General features: G+C 54.6%; 2 protein-coding genes and 1 long non-coding RNA gene across 11 annotated transcripts in view; 2 read left to right on the top strand and 1 right to left on the bottom strand.

Moving 5' to 3' along the window:
* VAC14 (VAC14 component of PIKFYVE complex) overlaps positions 1–19,403 on the top strand; it is a 126,040-nt gene extending 106,637 nt beyond the window's left edge. For both annotated transcript variants that reach the window (XM_007526659.3, XM_016189807.2), the window contains exons 15-19: positions 9,957–10,131; positions 11,287–11,405; positions 13,244–13,323; positions 15,094–15,244; positions 18,919–19,403. In XM_007526659.3, the coding sequence (XP_007526721.2) occupies positions 9,957–10,131; positions 11,287–11,405; positions 13,244–13,323; positions 15,094–15,244; positions 18,919–19,081 (688 nt within the window). In that variant the 3' untranslated portion in view covers positions 19,082–19,403. The remainder of the gene's footprint in view (positions 1–9,956; positions 10,132–11,286; positions 11,406–13,243; positions 13,324–15,093; positions 15,245–18,918) is intronic.
* Positions 8,986–14,639, bottom strand: LOC132536751 (uncharacterized). The gene is made up of 2 exons (XR_009548259.1): positions 14,486–14,639; positions 8,986–11,230 (listed from the first exon to the last, which is right to left on the bottom strand). It is a non-coding gene; the product is annotated as an uncharacterized LOC132536751 (long non-coding RNA).
* A 1,006-nt stretch (positions 19,404–20,409) lies between the features above and the next one.
* MTSS2 (MTSS I-BAR domain containing 2) overlaps positions 20,410–21,372 on the top strand; it is a 28,694-nt gene continuing 27,731 nt past the window's right edge. For 2 of the 8 annotated variants that reach the window (XM_060185191.1, XM_060185190.1), the window contains exon 1: positions 20,418–20,678. In XM_060185191.1, coding sequence (XP_060041174.1) covers positions 20,610–20,678 — 69 coding nt within the window. In that variant the 5' untranslated portion in view covers positions 20,418–20,609. Of the gene's footprint in view, positions 20,679–21,372 lie in introns of all 8 variants that reach the window. The other 6 variants (XM_060185186.1, XM_060185187.1, XM_060185185.1 and 3 more) reach the window with 6 other exon arrangements.

The raw sequence follows: 21,372 nt of genomic DNA, 5'->3' as shown, positions 1-21,372 counted from the left end.
CTGGGAAGGAGCTCACCCCCTCGCCCTCTAGGGGGCTTTCTCACTTGTTACCCCCAGACCAAACTGGACCTCCTCTGTGAAGCCTGGTGCCTTGCTGGGAGGAGTCGGGGAGGGGGCATCTAACAGCAGAGCCTCAGAGCACAGTGCCACACAGGCCTCTCTGGTGCTCACAGCCCCAGGACAGGTCTTGTACAGACCCAGCCTTGACCTTGTCTGACTTGGTAGCCTGCCCCAATTCCTGGAGGCACAGTAGCATGTGGTCCCTGCCCCATAGCCAGGGTAGACTAAAGGCAGCATCCAGCTCCCAAACCTAGGCACATCACATACACACACACACACACACACACACACTTTTACACTCACACACTCATATCCCATGAGACAACAGCAGCCGGGGCGTCCTGAAATACTTTCTGCCCAACCAGAGCCACTTCTATGAGATGTGACTGAAGCCACCTACAGGACAGTCAACACATCTCTCCTCCTACCCACTCTGGCCCATGGGTCACCTAAAGTAGGGGTTATAGGTAGGTGCCAGGTAGCATCAGGTAAGGGCACTGTGAACACCCCTGAGGCCCACTCACACTGACTCCTTTGCCATCTGGAGCTAGAGCCAGGACAGGGCATGCTGGGCCAGTGTCAGCAGTTGAAAGGACAGTAACACAAAGCTATCAGCAGCCCCCTGCAGGTGGGCGTTGCTCCACGATGCCTTCCTCCAGCCCTGACAGGGGCCTTGTCCTGAAAGGCCCAAAGAATGAGATCTCTATAGGCCAGCAGTGTCACCTCTGTCTGTTAGGGGCCATGGCTGCCTCCTTGTCTTAGGTTCCAGAGGCTTCAGAGCAGGCTGAAGGCAGGTCACTCCCTGGAGAGCTCCTCCTTATGTGACAGAGGGACCAAGTGCAAATGTCCCCTCCTGGCATGAACCCAGACCCAGAAGAAGTGAGGACCTCTCTGTGGATACTGTCATGACCAGAGCTGTCTTCAGCTACATGTGTGGACCCCTGCCCTCTTCCAGCCTTGAGTTGGGCCTCCAGGGTGGGTTGAAACGTCCCTGGGTCCCTTGGTCCTCCCAGATTTCATCCAGCCTCCCTCTGTCCCACTGCTCTGCCTTGTCCTCCCAGTGTTTCATAAGCTATTGTCCCCTGATGAATAGCATTTTAATATGGGTATTAAAAATACAGGCAAATGTTTCAAGCTTGCAAGCTGTGTTCCATTACTGACACTGAGCTTGGGAGCCAAGCAGGTATCTCATACTGGCCGGGGCTCAGCAGAGAAGTGATGATGCAGCAGCCCCGTGAGGCAGCCATCTGCCAGTCCCCACCAATGGTGGGTGGTCTCCAGGCCGCTCGCTACTGAGGTAAAAGAAACCCAGTTCTTTTTTTTTTTTATTTCACCTTTTGTTACTCTTTTGTTGTTGTTGTTGTAGTTATTGATGTCATCACTGTTAGATAGGACAGAAAGAAGTGGAGAGAGGAGGGGAAAACAGGGGGAGAGAAAGACAGACACCTGCAGACCTGCTTCACCGCCTGTGAAGTGACTCCCCTGCAGGTGGGGAGCCGGGGGCTCGCACCGGGATCCTTACACCGGTCCTTGCACTTCGCAGAAACCCAGTTCTGAAAGTCACTCTTCAGGATCTGAGCCTTCCTTCCTCCTCCCTGGTCAGCTGGGAGACCACAATAGTTCACTCTGCCTAGGTGTTAGACCTGTGCCCATGACTGTGTGAGGATGTGGCCAGAAGTCACTCTGAGGTAGTAGAGAACTCACCAAGATGTGGCTTGGTCAGCCCACCCCCTGTAGGCCCACCCTGACCCCTAAAATGCACAGGATAGGGTCTCCAGTCCAGCAAGCACTCAGAGATGTTCCTTCTGGACTCTTTCCCATCATTAACAGATGAGGGTTCCTGTAACTGCTCAGCACAGTGCCCAGTGTGGAGTCAGGCCTCCCTGCCTGCTGTGAGCCTGTGATTCTTTTTATTGAATTCCTGTCTCTTAGAGGCTTCTCATGGCCAGCAGTCTGGGGATATGCCCTCCTTTTCCTGGAGCTTCATAGTACCATAGGGTGGGGGTAAGGGCTGGAATAGGTCAACAGAGTGTCACTCCTACCTCCACCTCCTTTTCAATTTTCCCCACACACAGCCTGAAGTAGGTTAGGCTCTGATAGAACCTTGTGAGTGTGCCTCTGGCCCTGAGGATGGGGGGGAGGGCTGGAGTGACCCCTCCACCCAGTAACCTTTTTTTTTTTAATTTTTTATTTAAGAAAGGATTAATGAACAAAAACATAAGGTAGGAGGGGTACAACTCCACACAATTCCCACCACCCAATCTCCATAACCCACCCCCTCCCCTGATAGCTTTCCCATTCTCTAGCCCTCTGGGAGCATGGACCCAGGGTGGCTGAGGGTTGCAGAAGGTAGAAGGTCTGGCTTCTGTAATTGCTTCCCCGCTGAACATGGGCCAACGTTGACTGGTCGGTCCATACTCCCAATCTGCCTCTCTCTTTCCCTAGTAGGGTGTGTCTCTGGGGAAGCTGAGCTCCAGGACACATTGGTGGGATCTTCAATCCAGGGAAGCCTGGCCAGCATCCTGGTGGCATCTGGAACCTGGTGATTGAAAAGAGAGTTAACATACGAAGCCAAACAATTTGTTGAGCAATCATGGATCCCAAGCTTGGAATAGTGGAGAGGAAGTGTTAGGGAGGTACTCACTGCAAACTCTAGTGTACTTCTGCTTTCAGGTATATATTTTGCAGTAGTTTATGGATACGTGTGAACATAAGCTCTCTCTCACAGAAACTGGTGTATATCTAGGTTTTGGGACTTTGTTAGAAAGTGAACCACCTGAGATGGAATTAGAGTGTACTATAAAAGGAAAGGTCTCACCCGAGTAATGAAGCTGAAGGGTTGTCATTCCACACATGAAATCTCTGGACACAGTCTGAGGTGAAGCATGTTGAGGTGGCAATTGTTGCATTGGTTAGGTTGTGATCGGCGGATGCAATATTATTTGGTTTGGATTGGGAAACGCATACGGGAAAGTGGGCCCTATCCAAGGGTTCCAGGACTGGGGGAAGTAGGGGCTCTCTAGTGGAGATGTGAGGTTCCTGCTGTCTTAGGGTTCAAAAAGACAATCGATAGTTAATGTTATCATCACATTATTTGGTAATTGGGTTAACTTTGAAAAGTCCTTTTGTAATGGTTTGCTGTACAGTATCCAGTATCTTGTATATAGCTGTGCTATTGGATGCTTCTAATCTACTTGGTCTAGGCTTTTGAGAGAGTCCGCATATCAAATACACAGCCTATATATTAAAAAGATTCAGTTTGTGTTTTGAGAAACTTTGAGACATACAACTGATTTTCCCCCTCTCATATTAATTAACTACTGATTTATATGTCTACATTTTGCTAGGAGTGTACATAAACACCATTCCCACCACCAAAAGACTGTGACCCATCCCTCCCGCCCACTCCCACCCCCCACTGGCCCAGGAAGCTGCATGTCTACCCCTCACCACTGGGTTTTTACTTTGGTGCCCTACCCAGTAACCTTCTGTGGTAGGAGAGATGAACCCAACTGAAGCATGGATAACAAACCATGCAGAGCAGGAGTGGCCTGAAGCCTGCCCTGTGCTGTACTGTCACTGCTGCTTTGGGGCCTCCCCTGGCCTCTCTCCTCTCTTGGTAGCTTGCTCAGCAGTGCTCAGGGGTCTCCCAGGCAAGGCAACCAGGCCCTGGGGGATAAGATGTGTCATCACAGGGGCTGCTTCCACAGACCAGGGTGTCCGCAGTACACAGAGGCCTGCCTGGTGCTGGACCCACCTGGATGACCTGTGCTTGAGACGGCAGGGTCCCTCTATGCAGCCATGCTCACCAGGGCCACACAGAGACATGCTAGGTTGGAGGGGGCGGTGGCAAGGACAAGACCTCATCCTTTGCAACTCATGTTCATCCAGGATTCCAGTAAAAATGTCTGGCACCAGATGATTTAGGGGTGAGAGCCAGCCCAGAGAGAATCTTCCTCTAGGAAGAGATGGTGGAAAGAAAGTGTTCATGGGGCAAAGGCCAGCCCCAAGGCCAGACCAGAGCTGAGACCCCAGCAGCCTGGAGGAGTCAGCCACATGCTAGACCCCAGCAGAGCTACCCAGACCCAAGCAGTTCTGCAGGAAGCTTGGCAAGGTCAGAGCAGATGAAGTGCCCCAGAGGCCAGGTGGTCATGGGTATAGGAGGAAACAGGCACTGAGGTGGGAGAGGACGTGACCAGGAAGTGGGAACTCAAGGAGGCCAGGGTGCAGGTTGAATTTTGTTTCCATTCTTATGTCAGCCACAGGAACCAATCCGCTGTAATTAATTCCATTTTTTTTTATGTCTCCAGGGTTATTGCTGGGGCTTGATGTCTGCACAAGGAATCCACTGCTCCTGGAGGCTTTTTTTTTTTCCCCTTTTGTTGCCCTTGTTGTTTTATCATTGTTGTGGTTATTATTGTTGTCATTGATGATGTTGTTGTTGGATAGGACAGAGAGAAATGGAGAGAGGAGGGGAAGAAGACAAAGAGGGGAAGAGAAAGATAGACACCTGCAGACCTGTTTCAATGCCTGTGAAGCAACTCCCCTGCAGGTGGGGAGCCAGCGGCTCGAACCAGGATCCTTACATCGGTCCTTGTGCTTCGTGCCATGTGTGCTTACCTGACCCCCAATCAATTCCTTTTAAAGAACTGATCCAGTGGGCAGGCAGTGGCATACTCAGTTAAACACCTAAGTTATCATGCACAAGAACCAGGTTTGAGCCTCCACTCCCCACCTACAAGAGGAAGTTTCATGATCAGTGAAGCTAGTATGTATCTTTCTCCTTCTGTTTCCCCACCCCTCTCAATTTCTCTCCATCCTATCAAATAAGAAATAGAAAGGAAGGGGGGGGGGAATAGTCATTGGGAGCCGTGGATTTTTTAAAAATATTTATTTATTCCCTTTTGTTGCCGTTGGTTTTTTTTTGTTTGTTTTTTTTTACTGTTATAGTTATTGATGTCATCGTTGCTGGATAGGACAGAGGGAAATGGAGAGAAGAGGGGAAGACAGAGGGGGAGAGAAAGATAGACACCTGCATACCTGCTTCACTGCTTGTGAAGCGACTCCCCTGCAGGTGGGGAGTCAGGGACTTGAACCAGGATCCTCATGCCAGTCCTTGCGCTTTGCACCACCTGCGTTTAACCCATCCAACTGCCTAACTCTTGGGAGCTGTGGATTCTTAGTGCTAGCTGCAAGCCCCAGCAATAACCCTGGTGGGAAGAATAAAAAAGAACTGATCCAGTTAGTAGTTGGTGCATGAAGGCTAGAGCTGGTAGTGGGAGAAGTAGGTCAACTGGAGGCCAGGAGATAACTCACTTGGGAGATTACACACCTTGTATTCAGGCCCTTGATTTGAGCCCTACCACACACAGAAGCAAGCATCATGAACAGAACCATAGCACCAGGGTATTCCATGGATGGCAGAGCAGTATTATAGTGTTTTTCCTCTAACAGATAAAAATAAATTTTTTAAAAATTGGGCCAGGAATGCCCCTTAGTAGTGATATCATGCTAGCTCTAGGCCCTGGGTTCATTCCCAGCTGCTGGTTACAATAATGATAGGTGGCTGGGCAGTAGCGCAGCGGGTTAAGTGCACATGGCACAAAGCACAATAACCAGCGTAAAGATCCCGGTTTGCACCCCCGGTCCCCACCTGCAGGGGAGTCACCTCTCAGGCGGTGAAGCAGGTCTGCAGGTGTCTGTCTTTCTCTCCTCCTCTCTGTCTTCCCCTCCTCTCTCTAGTTCTCTCTGTCCTATCTAACAGTGACATCAATAACAACAACAATAAGAACTACAACAATAAGAAAAAGAAAAGAAAAAGAGAGAAGCAAACGGACCAGTTGGGAACTGGCTTGGAATAAACTGGAGGCTTCGGGGATGGCAATGACTCCTGAGTACAGACCAGAGTCACTGGGAGGGGACTTGGGGGATCCAGAAGAAACCAAGGACTGTGCTGTCTGGCCATCCGGACCTCGGTAGGGACCCAAGTGGCACACATAGGAGCCACTGGTTTGAAGAGATCTGACTAGGTGGGAGAGTGGGGGAGGGGAGCAAGCCACCACGACCCTGGAGGAGAAGGAAGGAGAACCAACATTGTGTTGTCCAGGAAAAATGCTTCCAGATGACTGCCATCTCTGTCCTCTGTCACACAGGCAGGGTCCCTTCCTCCAGGTCTTGAGAGACCATGGAGACCTTCCCACACACACACACCTCCCTTCCACCTCACATGAATGCCACCCCAGTCCGGCTGCCACAGGTCCCACTGGCCCAGGGTCTCTGGGGAGCGCTGCCTGGCAGCAGCCTCAGCTGTTGGCCTCTGTCATGGAGACGGCAGCAGCTGCAGGCGACGGGCACTTGTGACCATTTGTCAGCATGCTCCCCAACCTGCCCTTCTGGAACATTTCTATTCACCACCCTGGAGACAGAGCTCATCTTGGAGGGTGGGAACTGCCAGCCTTCCTCTAAAGCTGGCTGTCAGCCCCACACGCATTGTCCCTGCTCTGGCTGGGTGTCCCCTGAGTAGCCCCTTGGACCAGCAGGTGTTACCCCTGGTTAGGGTAAAGAGACTGTCACACAGAGATAGACACTGGTTCACACAGCTGACTCTGGTGGTGGGAGCCATCAGACTCAGGGCTTTACCAGTGGCACCCCCACCCCCACCAGACACTCAGGGGAAAGCCCTTCCCACATCACAACCCACCCCACCCTCAGCCTTGTTTGGATTTCTCCAGTGGTTTCTAGACCCAGTCTGCTGGTTCCAGCTGGGCCAAGGATGGAGACAGCCTGCCCACTGTTTGCACTTCGTGGTCTGGCCGCTCCAGTTACTGAACTGTGGGGTTTTTCCAGAGCCGGGAGAGGGGTGAGGGACAGAATCTTCTCCAGCCTGACCCCAGGGCATGGCAAGTATTCAGAGTAAGCAGGACAGCAGACCCAACTGAGTTTAGTGCAGGGTCAGTGACTTGGCTTATGTTGCACAACAAATAGGACCCTGGGCCCTCTGCTCCCTGGTCCCCATAAGCTCTAGGCCTCATCCTGGAGTACCTACTTCTCTGGAGCAACAATGAGTCAGGCGGACAGATAATTGATGCTAGGGGTGGGGGTGGGTGTGATGTGGGCAACTCCCCAGCAGGCAGGAGCTGGGGACCACATCCCCACCCTCTTCACTTCTGCTTGCCTGCTCCTCTGAGGCTCCTCTTGGTGTCCAGGAAGCTTCAGAGCCCTGGGCTCCCAACAGAAAGGCCCGATCCATGGGCACAGTGGCAAACGGGTTTTGAGAGGCTTCACCAGAGCTTGTGCTCGTGATCCGCCTGTCACTGTCACCTTGAGGCCCTGAAAAAGCTGAATTTCTTTATCCACTTTCACTCTCTTTCTTCTTAATAGACTCCACAGACTCCAAGGCTCTGAGCAGAGAGGGTGAGAAGGAAAAGTGACCCTAATTGATCCTGTGACCTTGACCAAGCCCCATTGCCCCCCCCCCCATCTCCCATGCCAGAGTTTCATCACTGTGCAACAAAAACCAAACTCAAGGTTGAGCCTGTAGGAATCCCACATGGTAGAGCAAATGCCATACTACTATTATTATTATTATTATTTTTTAATAATGATTGACAAGATTGTGGGATAAGAGGGGTACAATTCCATACAGTTCCCACTATCACAGTTCCATATCCCATCCCCTCCACTGGAAGCTTCCCTATTCTTTATCCCTCTGGGAGCATGGAACAAAGATATTTATGGTCCTAATTTTTTTAATTTATTTTTTTAAGAATTTATTTATTCATGAGAGAGATAAGGAAGAGAGAAATAACCAGACATCACTCTGATGCAGGTGCTGCCAGGGATCAAACTCAGGACCTCATGGTTGAGAATCCAATGTTTTATCCTCTGTGCCATCTCCTGGACCACTAAAATTTATTTATAAAATAAAAATGTCAACAAGACCATAGGATAAGAGGGGATATGATTCCCACTACCAGAGTTCGTATCCCATCCCCTCCCTTGAAAACTTTCCTATTATTTTTTTTTTTTTTCCCTCCAGGGTTATTGCTGGAGCTCAGTGCCTGCACTATGAATCCACTGCCCCTGGAGGCCATTTTTTCCCCTTTGTTGCCCTTGTTGTTTGTCATCGTTGTTGTTGTCATAGTTATTATTGTTGTTGTTGCTGTCATTGTTGGATAGGACAGAGAGAAATCGAGAGAGGAGGGGGAAAACAGAGAAGAGAAGAGAAAGATAGACACCTGCAGACCTGCTTCACTGCCCATGAGGCAACCCTCCTGTAGGTGGGGAGCCAGGGGCTCGAACCGGTATCCCTGCCCTGGTCCTTGTGCTTTGCACCATGTGCGCTTAACCCACTGTGCTACCACCCGACCCCCAAAAACTTTCCTATTCTTTTTTTTATATTTATTTATTTTCCCTCTTGTTGCCCTTTTTTTATTGTTGTTGGTATTGATATCGTCATTGTTAGATAGGATAGAGAGAGGAGGGGAAGACAGAGAAGGGGAGAGAAAGATAGACACCTGCAGACCTGCTTCAACACCTGTGAAGCAACTCCCCTGCAGGTGGGGAGCCGGGGGCTCGAACCGGAATTCTTACACCTATCCTTGCGCTTTGCACCATATGCGCTTAACCTGCTGTGCTACCACCCGACTCCCAACTTTCCTATTCTTTATCCCTCTGGGAGCATGGACCCAGGATCATTATGGGGTACAGAAGGTGGAAGGTCTGGCTTCTGTAATTGCTTCTCTGCTGAACATGGGCATTGACAGGTTGATCCATACTCTCAGTCTGTTTCTGTCTTTCCCTAGTAGGGCATGGCCCTGAGGAGGTGGGGTTCCAGGACACATTGGTGAGGTTGTCTGCCCAGGGAAGTCAGTTGGCATCAAGTCAGGTAGCATCTGCAACTTGGTGGCTGAAAGCATCAAGATATAAAGCAAAACAAAATGTTTACTAATCAGGAACCTAAAGGCAGAAGTTTAGCAGATGAGATTTGGGGTCTGCATTTTGGAAAAAGCAAGTAATTCTATTTTAGGTATATTCCAAGGGGTATAGCCTAAATTTGAGAGCTGAAAGTACATAAGAACACCAAGGGAGCTCCAGAAATGCTGGTGCTGTATTGTGGCATTTCTCCATTTCTCAAAATTGGCTTGGAGGGGTTCCTCAGCAGTGATTTCCTACATGCAAGAGACGCTTAATTCATTCTTGGTGTCACATTAAAAAACTCAGGGTTGTAGTTATGCAAATGACTCATTGACTCATAACCTGAAGCTCCAAGGTCCCAGGTTCAATCCTCAGTACTACCACAAGCTAGAACTGAGCAGTGCTCTGGGGGAAAAAAAAATACTACTCAGGGTTGCTCAAAGGGTTGGTTGGTTTATCTCCAAGTATTTGCAGGCAGAGCATGGAGGGGGAGGGTGGCTTTTAGGAATAGCATAAACAAGTCCCAGGGAGTGAATGGGAGTGGGTAACACAGATGGCTATTGTGTGTTATCTATCACATGAAAATTAGTCCATCCAGGAAAGTAAATTGAGGAAGGGGCCAGGAATGCTGGGCACTGGGGGTATTGCTGTGGTATGTGGGAGTTCAGTAAAGGTAACTCAGGGCTTCTATAACCAGAAACCCAACTGTGTCTCTTAGAACTTTTGCTTTCTGTCCTGGGGCAGGTGGGAGAAGACAAGTCTATGGGGCTCTGGAGGTGCATGTAGGAGGTCACTGAGCCAGGCCGCTGTGAGCAACACCCTAGTACCAGCCCTCAGCAAATTCAAGAGCTGGCATCCCACCCTAGCCCCAGGAAAGAGCAGCCTTCCTCAGGATGCATTCATGGAAGGTTCCTGAGCTGAGTCATGGGGGTCTGAGGACGGCCTGGGTCTTGACCTCCACTCGTCCGTTGGTCTTGTAGGCAGCTCTGCCTCCTGCTGAACGCCGAGAACATCTTCCACTCGATGGCTGACATCCTGCTCCGGGAGGAGGACCTCAAGTTCGCCTCCACCATGGTGCATACCCTCAACACCATCCTGCTCACCTCCACCGAGCTCTTCCAGCTGCGGAACCAGCTCAAGGACCTGAAGACTCTGGTACACACCCCTGTAGACCCTGGCTGGACAAGCCCCGCCCACAGAGGGCACCCAGAAAGTCAATGTGGAAGGGAAGGGGGGAATTCGAAGAGCTCCCTAGTCCCATGAAAAATGTCAACCCTGCTGAGTTAGCTAAAGGAAGTGCCAACCTCAGGGGCAAGTCACAGCTGGCTTCCTTGGAGCCACTCACCAGGGAGGTCCTGTATTCTGGGGTCACCCGCCCTTGACCCACCAAAGTGGCCCTTCCCTCCCACCCAGCACTGTCACCCTCTGGGTTGTAACTAGGTCAGGGGTTTCTGTTCTCCTTGGCCCCTCCATTCTCTCCTACAGCTGGACACATCTGCCTCACAAGCTCCCTGATGTAAGCCAGGGTGTCACAGCACTGCCTACCCCAGGCTTGGGGTGAAGGCACAGATCAGGACAGAGGGTCAGACCTGGGCCCAGGGGGCCAAGCAGCAGAGGTCCTCCTGGATGGGCTGTGTCCCAGTCCTGCTGGGTCTCCAGGGAGGGGCCTCATTCCCGAGCTTCAGCTCTGGGTAACACCCCCAGAACCCTCTGCCCTCACCCTTTGGGGACTTTCAAGGCCAGCCAAGCCAGTGTCTGTGGGCATCTGGGGCCGAGTGGTTCAGAAAGATCCAGGCCAGCTCCTGCCTTCCTCCTTCGGTTCCTTCCAGACATTTACAGAGGCCTGAAGAATTCTCAGGACAGGGGCTCCCTTTAGGATGGGCCTAGCTCATAGGCAGTTCCCAGGGGTAAGGTGGGCTGCTGAGAACTGGGAGAGGAAGCCTGGGAGAGCCTGGAGTGTTTCCTTCCCACCTGCCCATGGATTCTGGACCTCAGAGTTCTGGAGAGAACTGCAAGCGACATTTGCAGAGTGCGGAAATGCTAGCACAGAGGAGGGGCTCAATCCAACCAGGCCCTTGCTTAGCTTTGTAAGACTGGGAGGTAATGACAGGGTCTGAGGAGGAGCTGTCAGCATTTCCTCTGTGACAGTGTGTTCCAGCTGGGCTGCCAAATGCAGCTTGGGGTGCTGAGTTAGCTCCTGGTGCTCCGAGAGGACCCCAAGATCTCAGGCCATGGCAGGTCTCCACGTGGCTCCCTGGGTGAAGAAGGAATGGGGGGCTGTGTTCACTACTTGTATCTCTTGCCCCTCAGGAGAGTCAGAACCTGTTCTGCTGCCTGTACCGCTCCTGGTGCCACAACCCAGTCACCACGGTGTCCCTCTGCTTCCTAACCCAGAACTACCGGCATGCCTATGACCTCATCCAGAAGTTGTATCCTTCACACTCACTGTCCCAGGGGTCCAGCCACTGGAGGCGCAAATACTGACTTTCTGACTGCCACCCCAACCCCATTCATACTTCAGCTTCAGTGGAGCGGTGGGAGTGGGGGGCTGGCCTATATTGGTGAAAGCATTATTGCAAATAAACAGGGCCAGTGGGGGTGCTCATAGAAGGGGCTGGCCCAGGAGAATCCTTGTGAGCAGGGCCAGGTCAGGGACACTTTGTAGGTGTAGGGTCCTCAGAAAAGAGATGGGGTGAATCTGCTCACTACAGATCCTGCCATCCCTCTTTGGGGGCCTCAGAGATGAGACGTGGGATCTGGCCTGCAGCGAGTGGCCTAGGTGAGCCCTTTAACCTTGGGTTATGTGTTGCTGGTAAAGAGCTTAAGGGCCTCCAGGGACAGGCAAATGAAACATGGAGAACAGCTGAGGGGGTGTGGGGCGATATCATAATGGTTATGCAAAAAGACATTAACACCTGAGACTCTGAGGTTCCATTTTCAATCCCCCACACCACTATTCGCCAGTGATGAGCAGTGCTTGGGTTAAAAAAGAGAAAAGGAGGCCAGGCTGTGGAATACCTGGTTAAGCACTCACATTACAGTGCACAAGGACCTGGGTTCAAGCCTCTGATCCCCACCTGCTGACGGAAAGTTTCACAAGTGGTGAAGCAGGTCTGCAGGTGTCTTTCTGTCTCCCTCCCTCTCTATCTTCCTCTCCTCTCTCAATTTCTCTCTGTATCCAATAAGAAATAAAATATTTAAATGAGAAAGAGAAAGATAAAATGGAAGGAAGAAAGGAAGGAAGGAAGGAAGGAAATGCTGATGGGGCAGAAGGCCTCAGGAAGAGGAAGACCTGTCCCCAGACACCTCAGGGCCACCCTCAGCAAGTGGCATTTATGGTCATGTTTTGTTTAAAACACTGTGAAGCAGATTAGCCTACTTTTTGAATGCCTGACATGAGACCCTAGATCAGAGTACTGTCTAGGACATAAAATTGTCCTCCTTCCTTCAGAGGCTCGGAATTTGGACCCTGAGATGCCTCTTGCCAAGAGTCAGCTGTGGCCTGGCCTAGCTCCCTCAGTCATAGTTTGTTTCTCTTTGTCACTCACGCAGCCCAGAGACTGAAGGCCAAGGCCCCAGCTCCACACACTGGCCGAGGCCCTGAAGGCAGCCTTGGATGGCCACCCACTCAGGCAGGAACAGGACCTGCCTTGCAAGCCTCCACACCCCCATCCCACCTTGCATATGCTGCAGGGTCCTAATAGGCTCTTAAAGCCCAGGGGAGATGGAAACAAGAACTTTCAGGGCAGAACTGGGGTGTCTGTGCAGGGGAGCTGGCTGGCCACTTGTCACATGGAAGAGCAGAGAGGCAAGAGAACACTAGAATGATGTCACCTGCTTGGGTAGAAGCAGGCTGTGTGCCTGCGAAACCATGGGGAAGGCTCTTCTCCCAACAGGTCCTGCCTCTGCCACCTGCTTAAAGGTGTGGTCTATCTGGCTCCCAGCCCCAGCAGAAGTCCCACACAGAGATGGGCTGTCCTGGGGACCAGGTGGTGGCGTACCTGGTTGAGTGCACTTGTTACAGTGCACAAGGTTCAAGCCTCCATTCCCCACCTACAGGGAGAAAACTGTGCAAGTGGTGAAGCAGTATCGAGTGGTGAAGCAGTATCGCAGGTGTCTCTGTCTTTCTCCCCCCTCTACTTCCCCCTTCCCTCTTGATTTCTGACTATCTATGCAATAAATATATAAAGATAATTTTAAAAAATTTTAAAAATAGAAAGATGGGCTGTTGTGGCCCCCGGGTTACTTTCCTTGACTGTCCACCCAGTGGGGACCTGGAGGTCACTGTGGATTTCCTTACAGAGGTGGACAAGCTGGTGCAGCTGATCGAGTGCCCCATTTTCACATGTAAGAGCCTAGCCAGGAAGGAAGCATTTAGCCCAGGGATGCTTCTGGAATGACAGGAATGTTAAGACCTGGGTGGCAGTCAGGAATAAGGAGGCCAGCTGGAGCAGGGCTGGGACATAAGAATGTGTGTGTGTGTGTGTGTGTGTGTCCACCTCCGTGGGTGTCATGGACAGCAGCCAGCATCAGTAGCAGAGCCCCATAGAGATTAACATCACCCTTCTGGAGAGATCTGTGGCAGAGCCAACAGGGGCTGAAGGCGGATGGAGATGCTGTCCCAGAGCTGCCCTATGGTTGCTGGAAGTCGTGGGACAGACATCCCTGTGTGGCCGGGAGCCACCCCCTCCTCTCTGAAAAGCAGCATGGCATCTGCTCATTGCTGACAGGCAGGAGCTGCCTGTCGAGTAACACCCAGGCTGCATGTGCAAACGTAGCAGCTGGCGAGGGCAAGCACAGCTCTTGGCACCTCGAAGTAGGCGACTCTGAATGACGCCCCGTGTATTTGTCACATCGTGGCAGGAAAGCTAGGAGGCAACTTCTCCTGACTATGGCCACCTTCCCACCTACTGCTCGCTGGAACCTCCCACCAAGAGCCTGTGCCTCTGCCCACCCCAGCATAGCCTACTGACCTTCTCTTGAAGCCAGAAGACAAACACAGGGACCAAGGGACCCCTGACCTTGCTCCTGTCCAAATAGAAGCTAGTTTATCTAAATGGGCCCCACAGTGATAGGTGCTTACAGATCACCAGAGCACCAAGGTGACCCTGTTCCTAGCAGAGTCCATCAAAGCCAGCCTCGAAGGTCCTCCTCCGCCTGATCGAATTTCCTCAATTTCCTCAATGGTCTGTCCAGACCCTGGCCTTGCCTGGCACCCATTCCAGCCCTGGCTTGCTTGAACCCAAAACCCCCCAACCACCCAGAGGGGAAACTGGACTTTAAAAGCAGCCCGCTCATCTGCTAGAGCAGCCAGACTTGGGGCCAGTTGGAGTCTCCACTGGTGGCTCTTGCCACGTGAGTCAAGAGGAGCTCTGTGGGAGACCCCCACTTCTGGCTTCCCCAAGGCCCCTGGGAAGCTGTTGATGGGCTCCTTCTGAAGTCTGTGGCTCCTCCTCACCAAAGGACACCCCAGTCTGGGCCCAGATACATGAAGGCAGATGTGGTTTACCTGGAGGGGTCTGGAGGAGAGATGCATGGGACCTTCAGTTGGAACAGGTGCCAGGCAGGATCAGGGGTACAACTTTGCCGAGCTGGGAGGGTGACAACCAGCCTGAGGTGGAGTCCCAAAGGTGCCCTAGGTGCTCCTGGACTTGGTGTGGGTTTAATTCCACGCAAAAGTGTTTTTCCGTACCGCCCTCCCTAATGCTGCCCTAATCCAATCTTTTTCTCCTGCTCTCACCCTATTTATAGCCTCTTGTGCTGGCACGTGCACAGCAGACTGGGGAATATGTCACAGACAGGCCCAAGCCCCTCACTCCCGGGGAGGCAGTATGAGGGAGGGAAGCAAGCATCCTGACCCCCTGACTGGGGGTCCCTGGGGTAGGGAAGCAGGAGAAGGCAGAAGGCTCTCCCCAGTGGGAATAGCTGAGGTACTCTGGGAAAGAGACCGACACATGGAGTCAGGAACCCCCCCCCCCAATCTCACCATCTCACTCTAAATCAGCATCTTCTAGCCAGGTGGAAGCCAGGGGGCTGTGCTGGGTGTGGTCCAAGTCCTTGTCTGACCTCTGCCCCCTGCTCCCTCCCCTTTGCCCTCTGCACTCTGCCCTGCCCCAGATCTACGCCTGCAGCTGCTGGATGTGAAGAACAACCCATACCTGATCAAGGCCCTGTATGGCCTGCTCATGCTGTTGCCACAGAGCAGTGCCTTCCAGCTGTTGTCACACCGGCTCCAGTGTGTGCCCAACCCCGAGCTGCTGCAGACCGAGTGAGTGAGGGGCCAAGACAACCTCCCTGCGGGTGGGTCTTCCACCCCCTGGCCAAGTCAGGGTAAAGGGGCCTGGTGAATGGGGGCTGCTTCAGCACTGTACCCCACTGCCGCTTGTCCTTAGCTCCCTGTTGGCACCTTTGAGCCCCAGAGCATCCTGGGAGTATTCACAAGCAGGCAGGCAGGTAGTGGCAGCAGCTTGTCTGAGCAGTCAGGGTTGAGTTTAGTGAGTCCAGGACTTAGGTCTAAACATCAAATGGCACGCCGGAGGGAACCTCTTGGGAGCTGGAGGAGTTGAGCCCCAAACAGAGAGACAGGGCTCCATCTGGCAGATGGGCCAATGAACTAGATGGGGTAGGGTGTCCTAATGACCTCAGGCAGCCTCCCTTCCCCACTGTGCAGAGAGAGGCAGCAACATGAGGACCTGCCAGCCACCTGGGCAGAGTAGGAGATGGGTGCACCGTGCCTGCCCTTCCCAGGTCCTGCATGGGGAACAGGTCGCAGGCCCAATCTCTGTCAGGAAGCCCAGCCCATCCTGGGGTGGGCAGGCGGGCCTGGCTCCCACCCTGAACCCACCGCTGCCTGGCCCCAGCGCCTGTTGGGCCGTGTCTATATTTGGTAACCCTTGGAGGCTTTGCCTCATCCACAGGCATTTGGCATCCGAGATGGAAAATTTCACTTGTCAGGTCTCCATGGAAACCAGCAGAGCCACTGAGAAGATTTACGCTGAGTGGTGCGCCCAGTCCCGCATCAGATGCCCCATGTGTCTAGAATCCCCTCCCAGGCGGGCGGAGCCCCTTAGCAGGCCAGGCCCTTGCACTGCAAAGGGCTTCAGGCCCTTTCCCTCCCAGGACCCCAAGCAGCCCTAGACATAGGCTACCTGGCATGGAGGGTCCCATGGACCTGGGCCCTCTGGGACACCTTACTGGGCAGCTGGAGGGGCTTGAGCCCCCAGCAAGTGCAGCCCCACCCCCACCTCCAGCTGGCCCCTCTCTCCCTGGATAGCAGCACTCTGGGGTGGCAGAACAGGTGTTGTTTGAGTCACTTTTGGTGACCCCAGGAGAGGGAATTGGGTAGTGTAAGTATCCCTGGGGAGCCAAGCAAGCTTGGAATTTGGATTGTGTTTGGATTCCCTTGGCCAGAGGGCCTCTGACTCCAGGGAACAGCTGGGGGAGGGGTCAGGTTGCAGGCTGGGCACACTGCTCACACCCCCATGGAGGGCTGAGGAGGAGGTTTCTTGCCAGGCCCAGGGAGGGGCAGGCAGCTGGAAGGCAGCATCAGGTTGCCCAGCAGGCCTACAGGCCACAACAGCTGGGGGAGTCCCTGTGTTCCCACCCCCCCACCCCTCATTCTGGGAATTAAGGCGCCAGCAGGCCTCAAGTCTCTGTCCCCTCCGCCCCCACCCTCAGGCCCTTGGGCCACACCCCAGGGCTGTCAGCCCCTCCATACAATAGGAGTGGACTTCTGAGGAGAAAGCTGGTCACACTTGCCAGCCTTAGCCTGTTGACAGGTGTGTGGGTGGGGTGGCAGGGGAGAAGCTGGCTCTAGGTTCTGGAATCCCAGCTCTGTGCTGCTGTCTGGGTGTCCGCCTCCCCCACTGCCCAACCTGCTATGCCTGTGGGCTACTGTCAACGTGGAGAACTTGAAGGACCTGAGCTGCATCTGTGTATGACCGTGTGCCCATCCCTGTCCCTGTACAGTTCAGGTGCAGGACCTCACCCGTCTCTGGTGAGGCTTGCCTCTGTTCCCAAGACCCCAGTACAGTGGAGGGCAGGAGTCCTGCCCATGACGGGGGCAATCCACCCCTCCCCACCCCTACCTGGCCACACCTGTGCCCATCACCCCAGGTTTACTACTATGTTGCTAGCATCCCATGACACTCAGATCCAGACAGTGACTGCAGTGTCAGCTCTGTGGCCCTGCACATACTTACTCCCCTGGCCCCCTATTCCACAGACACCAGCTGCATCTAGCCACTCTGCTCTGGAGTTAGAGCTCCTGACTACTATTTGTCTCTCGGCCTCCTTGGAGGCCCAGGTTGCTCACTTAGGGCTGTGACACCTGGCTACTATGATAGGTTGCTCCCCCCTTCCCAGGGGAGTTGGAAACAGCCCAGGATACTGCCCACAGGCTGCCCCCTCCCCCCTTCACACACCCCCACGCTAGCTGTACCTGGCGCCTTTGGTCTTTGTTAGACTAATATTGTCTGAGCCCCAGGAAAAAAGCCACCATGCAAGGTATGTTAGGTGCAGGGGACCACCTTCAGTCTCTGGTGGCATCACAACCATAGGAAGGGTTCCAGCTGCTCCAGGTCTTGCCCCTCAGCAGCCTGAGGATGGTCAGAGATGCCCATCAAGCCCTAACACTCATCCCCAGTGCCTCGCCAGGAGCCATGCTTATTGACTCTGTGGATGGACTGCCGCTGCATCTCCCCCAAAACAGACTAGATGGCAGATGTGCACCTGCCCGAGCTGCTGAGCCCTGGCCGGTCTCACTCAGGGGCAGAGTTAAGCCGTAGTGGGTGCCTACCAGGCACCTGAGCTGACCCTGGGTACCACTCCTACAACTGGAGTGTAGAGGAACCCTCACCACCGCATGGGGTACACCTGTGGCAGCCCCTGCCCCTTCACAGATGAGGCAGCTGAGTCGCAGATCCAACATCAAACAGCAAGAAAGCACTTGTGTTATGGTAGGGTCCAGGTCTGCCAACCTCCCAGCTGGGCTGCTGCCTGGAACAGCTCTCCCCACCCAAACACACACACTCATTGATTAGGGTCATCTGCTTAGCTGGAAGGACCTAAGGAGACTCTGCTAAGCAGAAGCCTTCATGAGATCCCTTCCCAGGGCCAGCGGGCCTCAGGAACTGGAATGTGGCTTAGCCCATACAGCTGTGTTTTCCCCCAAGCCAGTGAGGCCAGAATGAGGGAGGAGTAATAACCCTTCACAAGACTCTTGGAAGGTTGCTTAGGAATGGAGCAGGGGCCCATGTGCATCTAGTCTCTAAAAGCAAGCAGATACCAGGCTTGGGGTGCACAGCAGGCATGTTATATTGTATGAGTACAGGGAACACCCATGTATAGTGCACAGCCTGTGCTGCTGTACAGAGAAGCTAGCAAAAGGAGTTAGAGAAGCTATCAGTATGCCCAGTGGTGAAACCAGCTGCCCTTCCCCAGGGACAGGGACTGACATCAGGCCTCTGAGACCCAACACTCAAAAACACATGCTCCTCTGCCAAGTTTAGAACCCAGTAGAGAGACTTCAGTGATCACTGTTGGCCCCAACCCTGCCCAGAGAAAGGACCAGGCTGCATCCCTCCAGACCCCTACTGCTTCTCCCTGGCCCTTATTCCAGGCCCCAGCTGGCTTCCTGGCTGGCTGCTAGCCCTGGCTCTCACCCCAAAGGGAGGCACTGGTAAACAGGAAATGCTTCCCCATGCGATGCTGTTCTGGGCGCCATTGCTAACCCACAGGCTGTAGAGCTCAGCCAAGCTGCCTTGCTGACTGGGCCCACCAACAGCAGGGGAGGGACTACATGGGACTCCTAGAGATTGAACTCCAGCCTGTGGTCCTGCCCCAACCCCAGTGCCCCAACTCCCTCCCTCCCCCCATGCCAGGACTATAGCTCCTACAGATGCTGATACTCTGATGTGGAACTTTTCTGTACCTTCTCCCCAGAGACAGTCTGAAGGCAGCCCCCAAGTCACACCAGGCCGACTCTCCTAGTATTGACTATGCAGAGCTGCTACAGCACTTCGAGAAGGTCCAGAAGAAGCACTTGGAAGTGAGGCACCAGCGGAGCGGACGAGGTGACCACCTGGACCGCAGGGTTGTTCTCTGACATGCACATCAGGGAGAAGAGCCCAAGGAACGGTCCTGTGATACACTTGGGGTCTTTAGGTCCCTTCCCTGGAATCTTAAGGCCCTACCTCAAGGGCACAGCTGATGAGCCTGGCCACCAGCCTAGGGCATGATGGTGTGAATGTGGGCTGATGTTCAGACAGAGCTGGCTTCCCACCAGGGTGGGACCGCCTACCCTCTGGAGTGGGTCACTTTCTAACTCCCTCCTAGCCCACCAGCACTGCAACCTCTGTGCGTGTGTGTACAGACCTGTGTGCACCCAGTGTCCAAGCCCTAATAAAGTCATGACAGACGACTCTCAACCTGTGCCTGCCTGCTCCTTCCCTGACACCCATCTAGTGCTCCAGCTGCCCCAGGACCTTGAGGCTGTCCCCAGACCTGGTTCCCCCCCCCCCCCCCCGCCGCCGCCGTGCCCTAAGGAGAGCTGGCTACACCAGAGAAGGCACCTCTAGGATCATTTTTTCCTGGATAGCATCCCTACCTTCCCAGGCAACCAAGCACTTTTACTTCTCTGTTTTGATTTCTCGTGGACAAGAAGAGCTGTCCCCACTGGACAGATGAGCTGAATGCAAGAGATTGCTCAGTGCAGGACTCTGCAGAGCCGGAGGGTGGGAGGGAGGCCCAGACACTGCAAGGAAGGAGGAGGTTCACCAGGTGCCTACTTCCTGATATGGTTAAAGGAGTCTTAGCTCACAGGATCCTGCAAGACCAAGGCCATTTGACTCCTGGCTCCATGAAGACTAGCTGACCTAGTGAATGAGCTCCCTCCCAGGTGGCTCTGGAAGGCTCCTGGAGTCAGAAGGAGCCTGTGCTCCAGTGTCTCAGTGAAGGCTGATATCCCTGTCTGGAGTCTCCAGGACTTGGGGCTGGACTCACAGAGGCTGTACCTGGTCATCAGGGGCTGGGGGCAGCCCTCTGAAAACGTGTACATCTGGGCATTGGCACCGCGCAGGAATGAGCCAAAGGATTTGGGAGGCTCTGGGTGTCTGGGGTGAAGCGCCTCGGGTGCCCCTGCCCAGGGCAGCTGTGTCCTCCCCGCGGGACCCCCCCCCACCCACTCCGGCGACCCCGGAAGCTGGAAGGGGGCGCTGCGCCCCCTCCTCGGGCGGCACCCACCGGCCCCGCCCCAGCGCCGCCCGGGACTCGGGGCGGCGCCCGCGCCCGCCCGACCAGTCTGGCAGCGCGGGGCTCGGATTTCAAAGCGGCTTCCCGGCCGTGAATGGGCCCGCGGCCGCCGGCCTTTCCCACAGCCCCCGCCCGCCCCGCGCCCTCCCTCCGCCGCCCACGTGACGCGGCGCTCGGCGGCTCAGGTTCCCGCCGCCGCTCAGTCCCCGCGCCGCCGAGGCTGCGCCGCCGGCCGCCCCGCACCCCCCGCCCGCCCGCAGCGCCCGCAGCGCCATGGCCCGCGCAGCCCCGCGGCCGCCCGCCACCCCAAAGCGCGACGCGGCCGAACCCTGAGCGCGGCCTACGGAGCAGCGCCCCCCGCGCCCCCCGCGCCCGGCCGGAGCATGGAGACGGCGGAGAAGGAGTGCGGCGCCCTGGGCGGGCTGTTCCAGGCCATCGTCAACGACATGAAGGTAACGGGGCGGGGTGCTAGTCAGCCTGCGGCCCGGGCTCCGGAGACCCCGGCGGGGGGCAAGGGGGCGCTGCTGTGTCGGGGTGCACCGGGTCTCCCAGGTCGCCGCGCCCCATGGGGCCCAAACCCAAAGCCCAGCCAATGCACGCAGACTCCCTGCGCCTCGGACCCCAGATCTGGAATGGGGTGGGGGGTGTTCCCGGGGCAACTCGAGCGGGGGCCCTTTAACCGGGCCAGCTCTCGCCGACCACCGCCCCCTTCCACCAGCATCACCCCCACACGAGCCCAGACAATGCTGTCACCGCCGGAGCAGGGAAATAATAAAAACCGTTAACTCCTTCCCCGCCGGCCTCGGCCTCTGCTTCCCACCCGGACCCCAGGGAGAGAGCGACATTTCAGGGGTTACAGGACGAGCCCCGCATCCCAAGGCCTCAGTCCTCACCTTGAGAGGAGGAGGAGGGATGGTGGAACCACCCCAGGGGAGGGCTTGACCTTCCCTCCCCTGCCACCACCCCAGGTTCTTGCCTCCAGCCTCCTCCCATCAACCCCTCTCTATTATTGCCCAAGGTCAGGCTGTAGCAGCAACCCCCCCCCCATCCCTGGCTCACAAGTGGGGGAAACTGAGGCCCCAGAATGGCTCAAGGTCATTAAGGAGATGGTGGTCGCTGTCCCTGACCTCACCCCTCACTGTTGAT

This window comes from Erinaceus europaeus, chromosome 2, assembly GCF_950295315.1.
Source record: "Erinaceus europaeus chromosome 2, mEriEur2.1, whole genome shotgun sequence".
In the NCBI taxonomy this organism is placed as follows: Eukaryota; Metazoa; Chordata; class Mammalia; order Eulipotyphla; family Erinaceidae; genus Erinaceus; species Erinaceus europaeus.
This window is presented reverse-complemented; position numbering and strand designations above follow the sequence as displayed.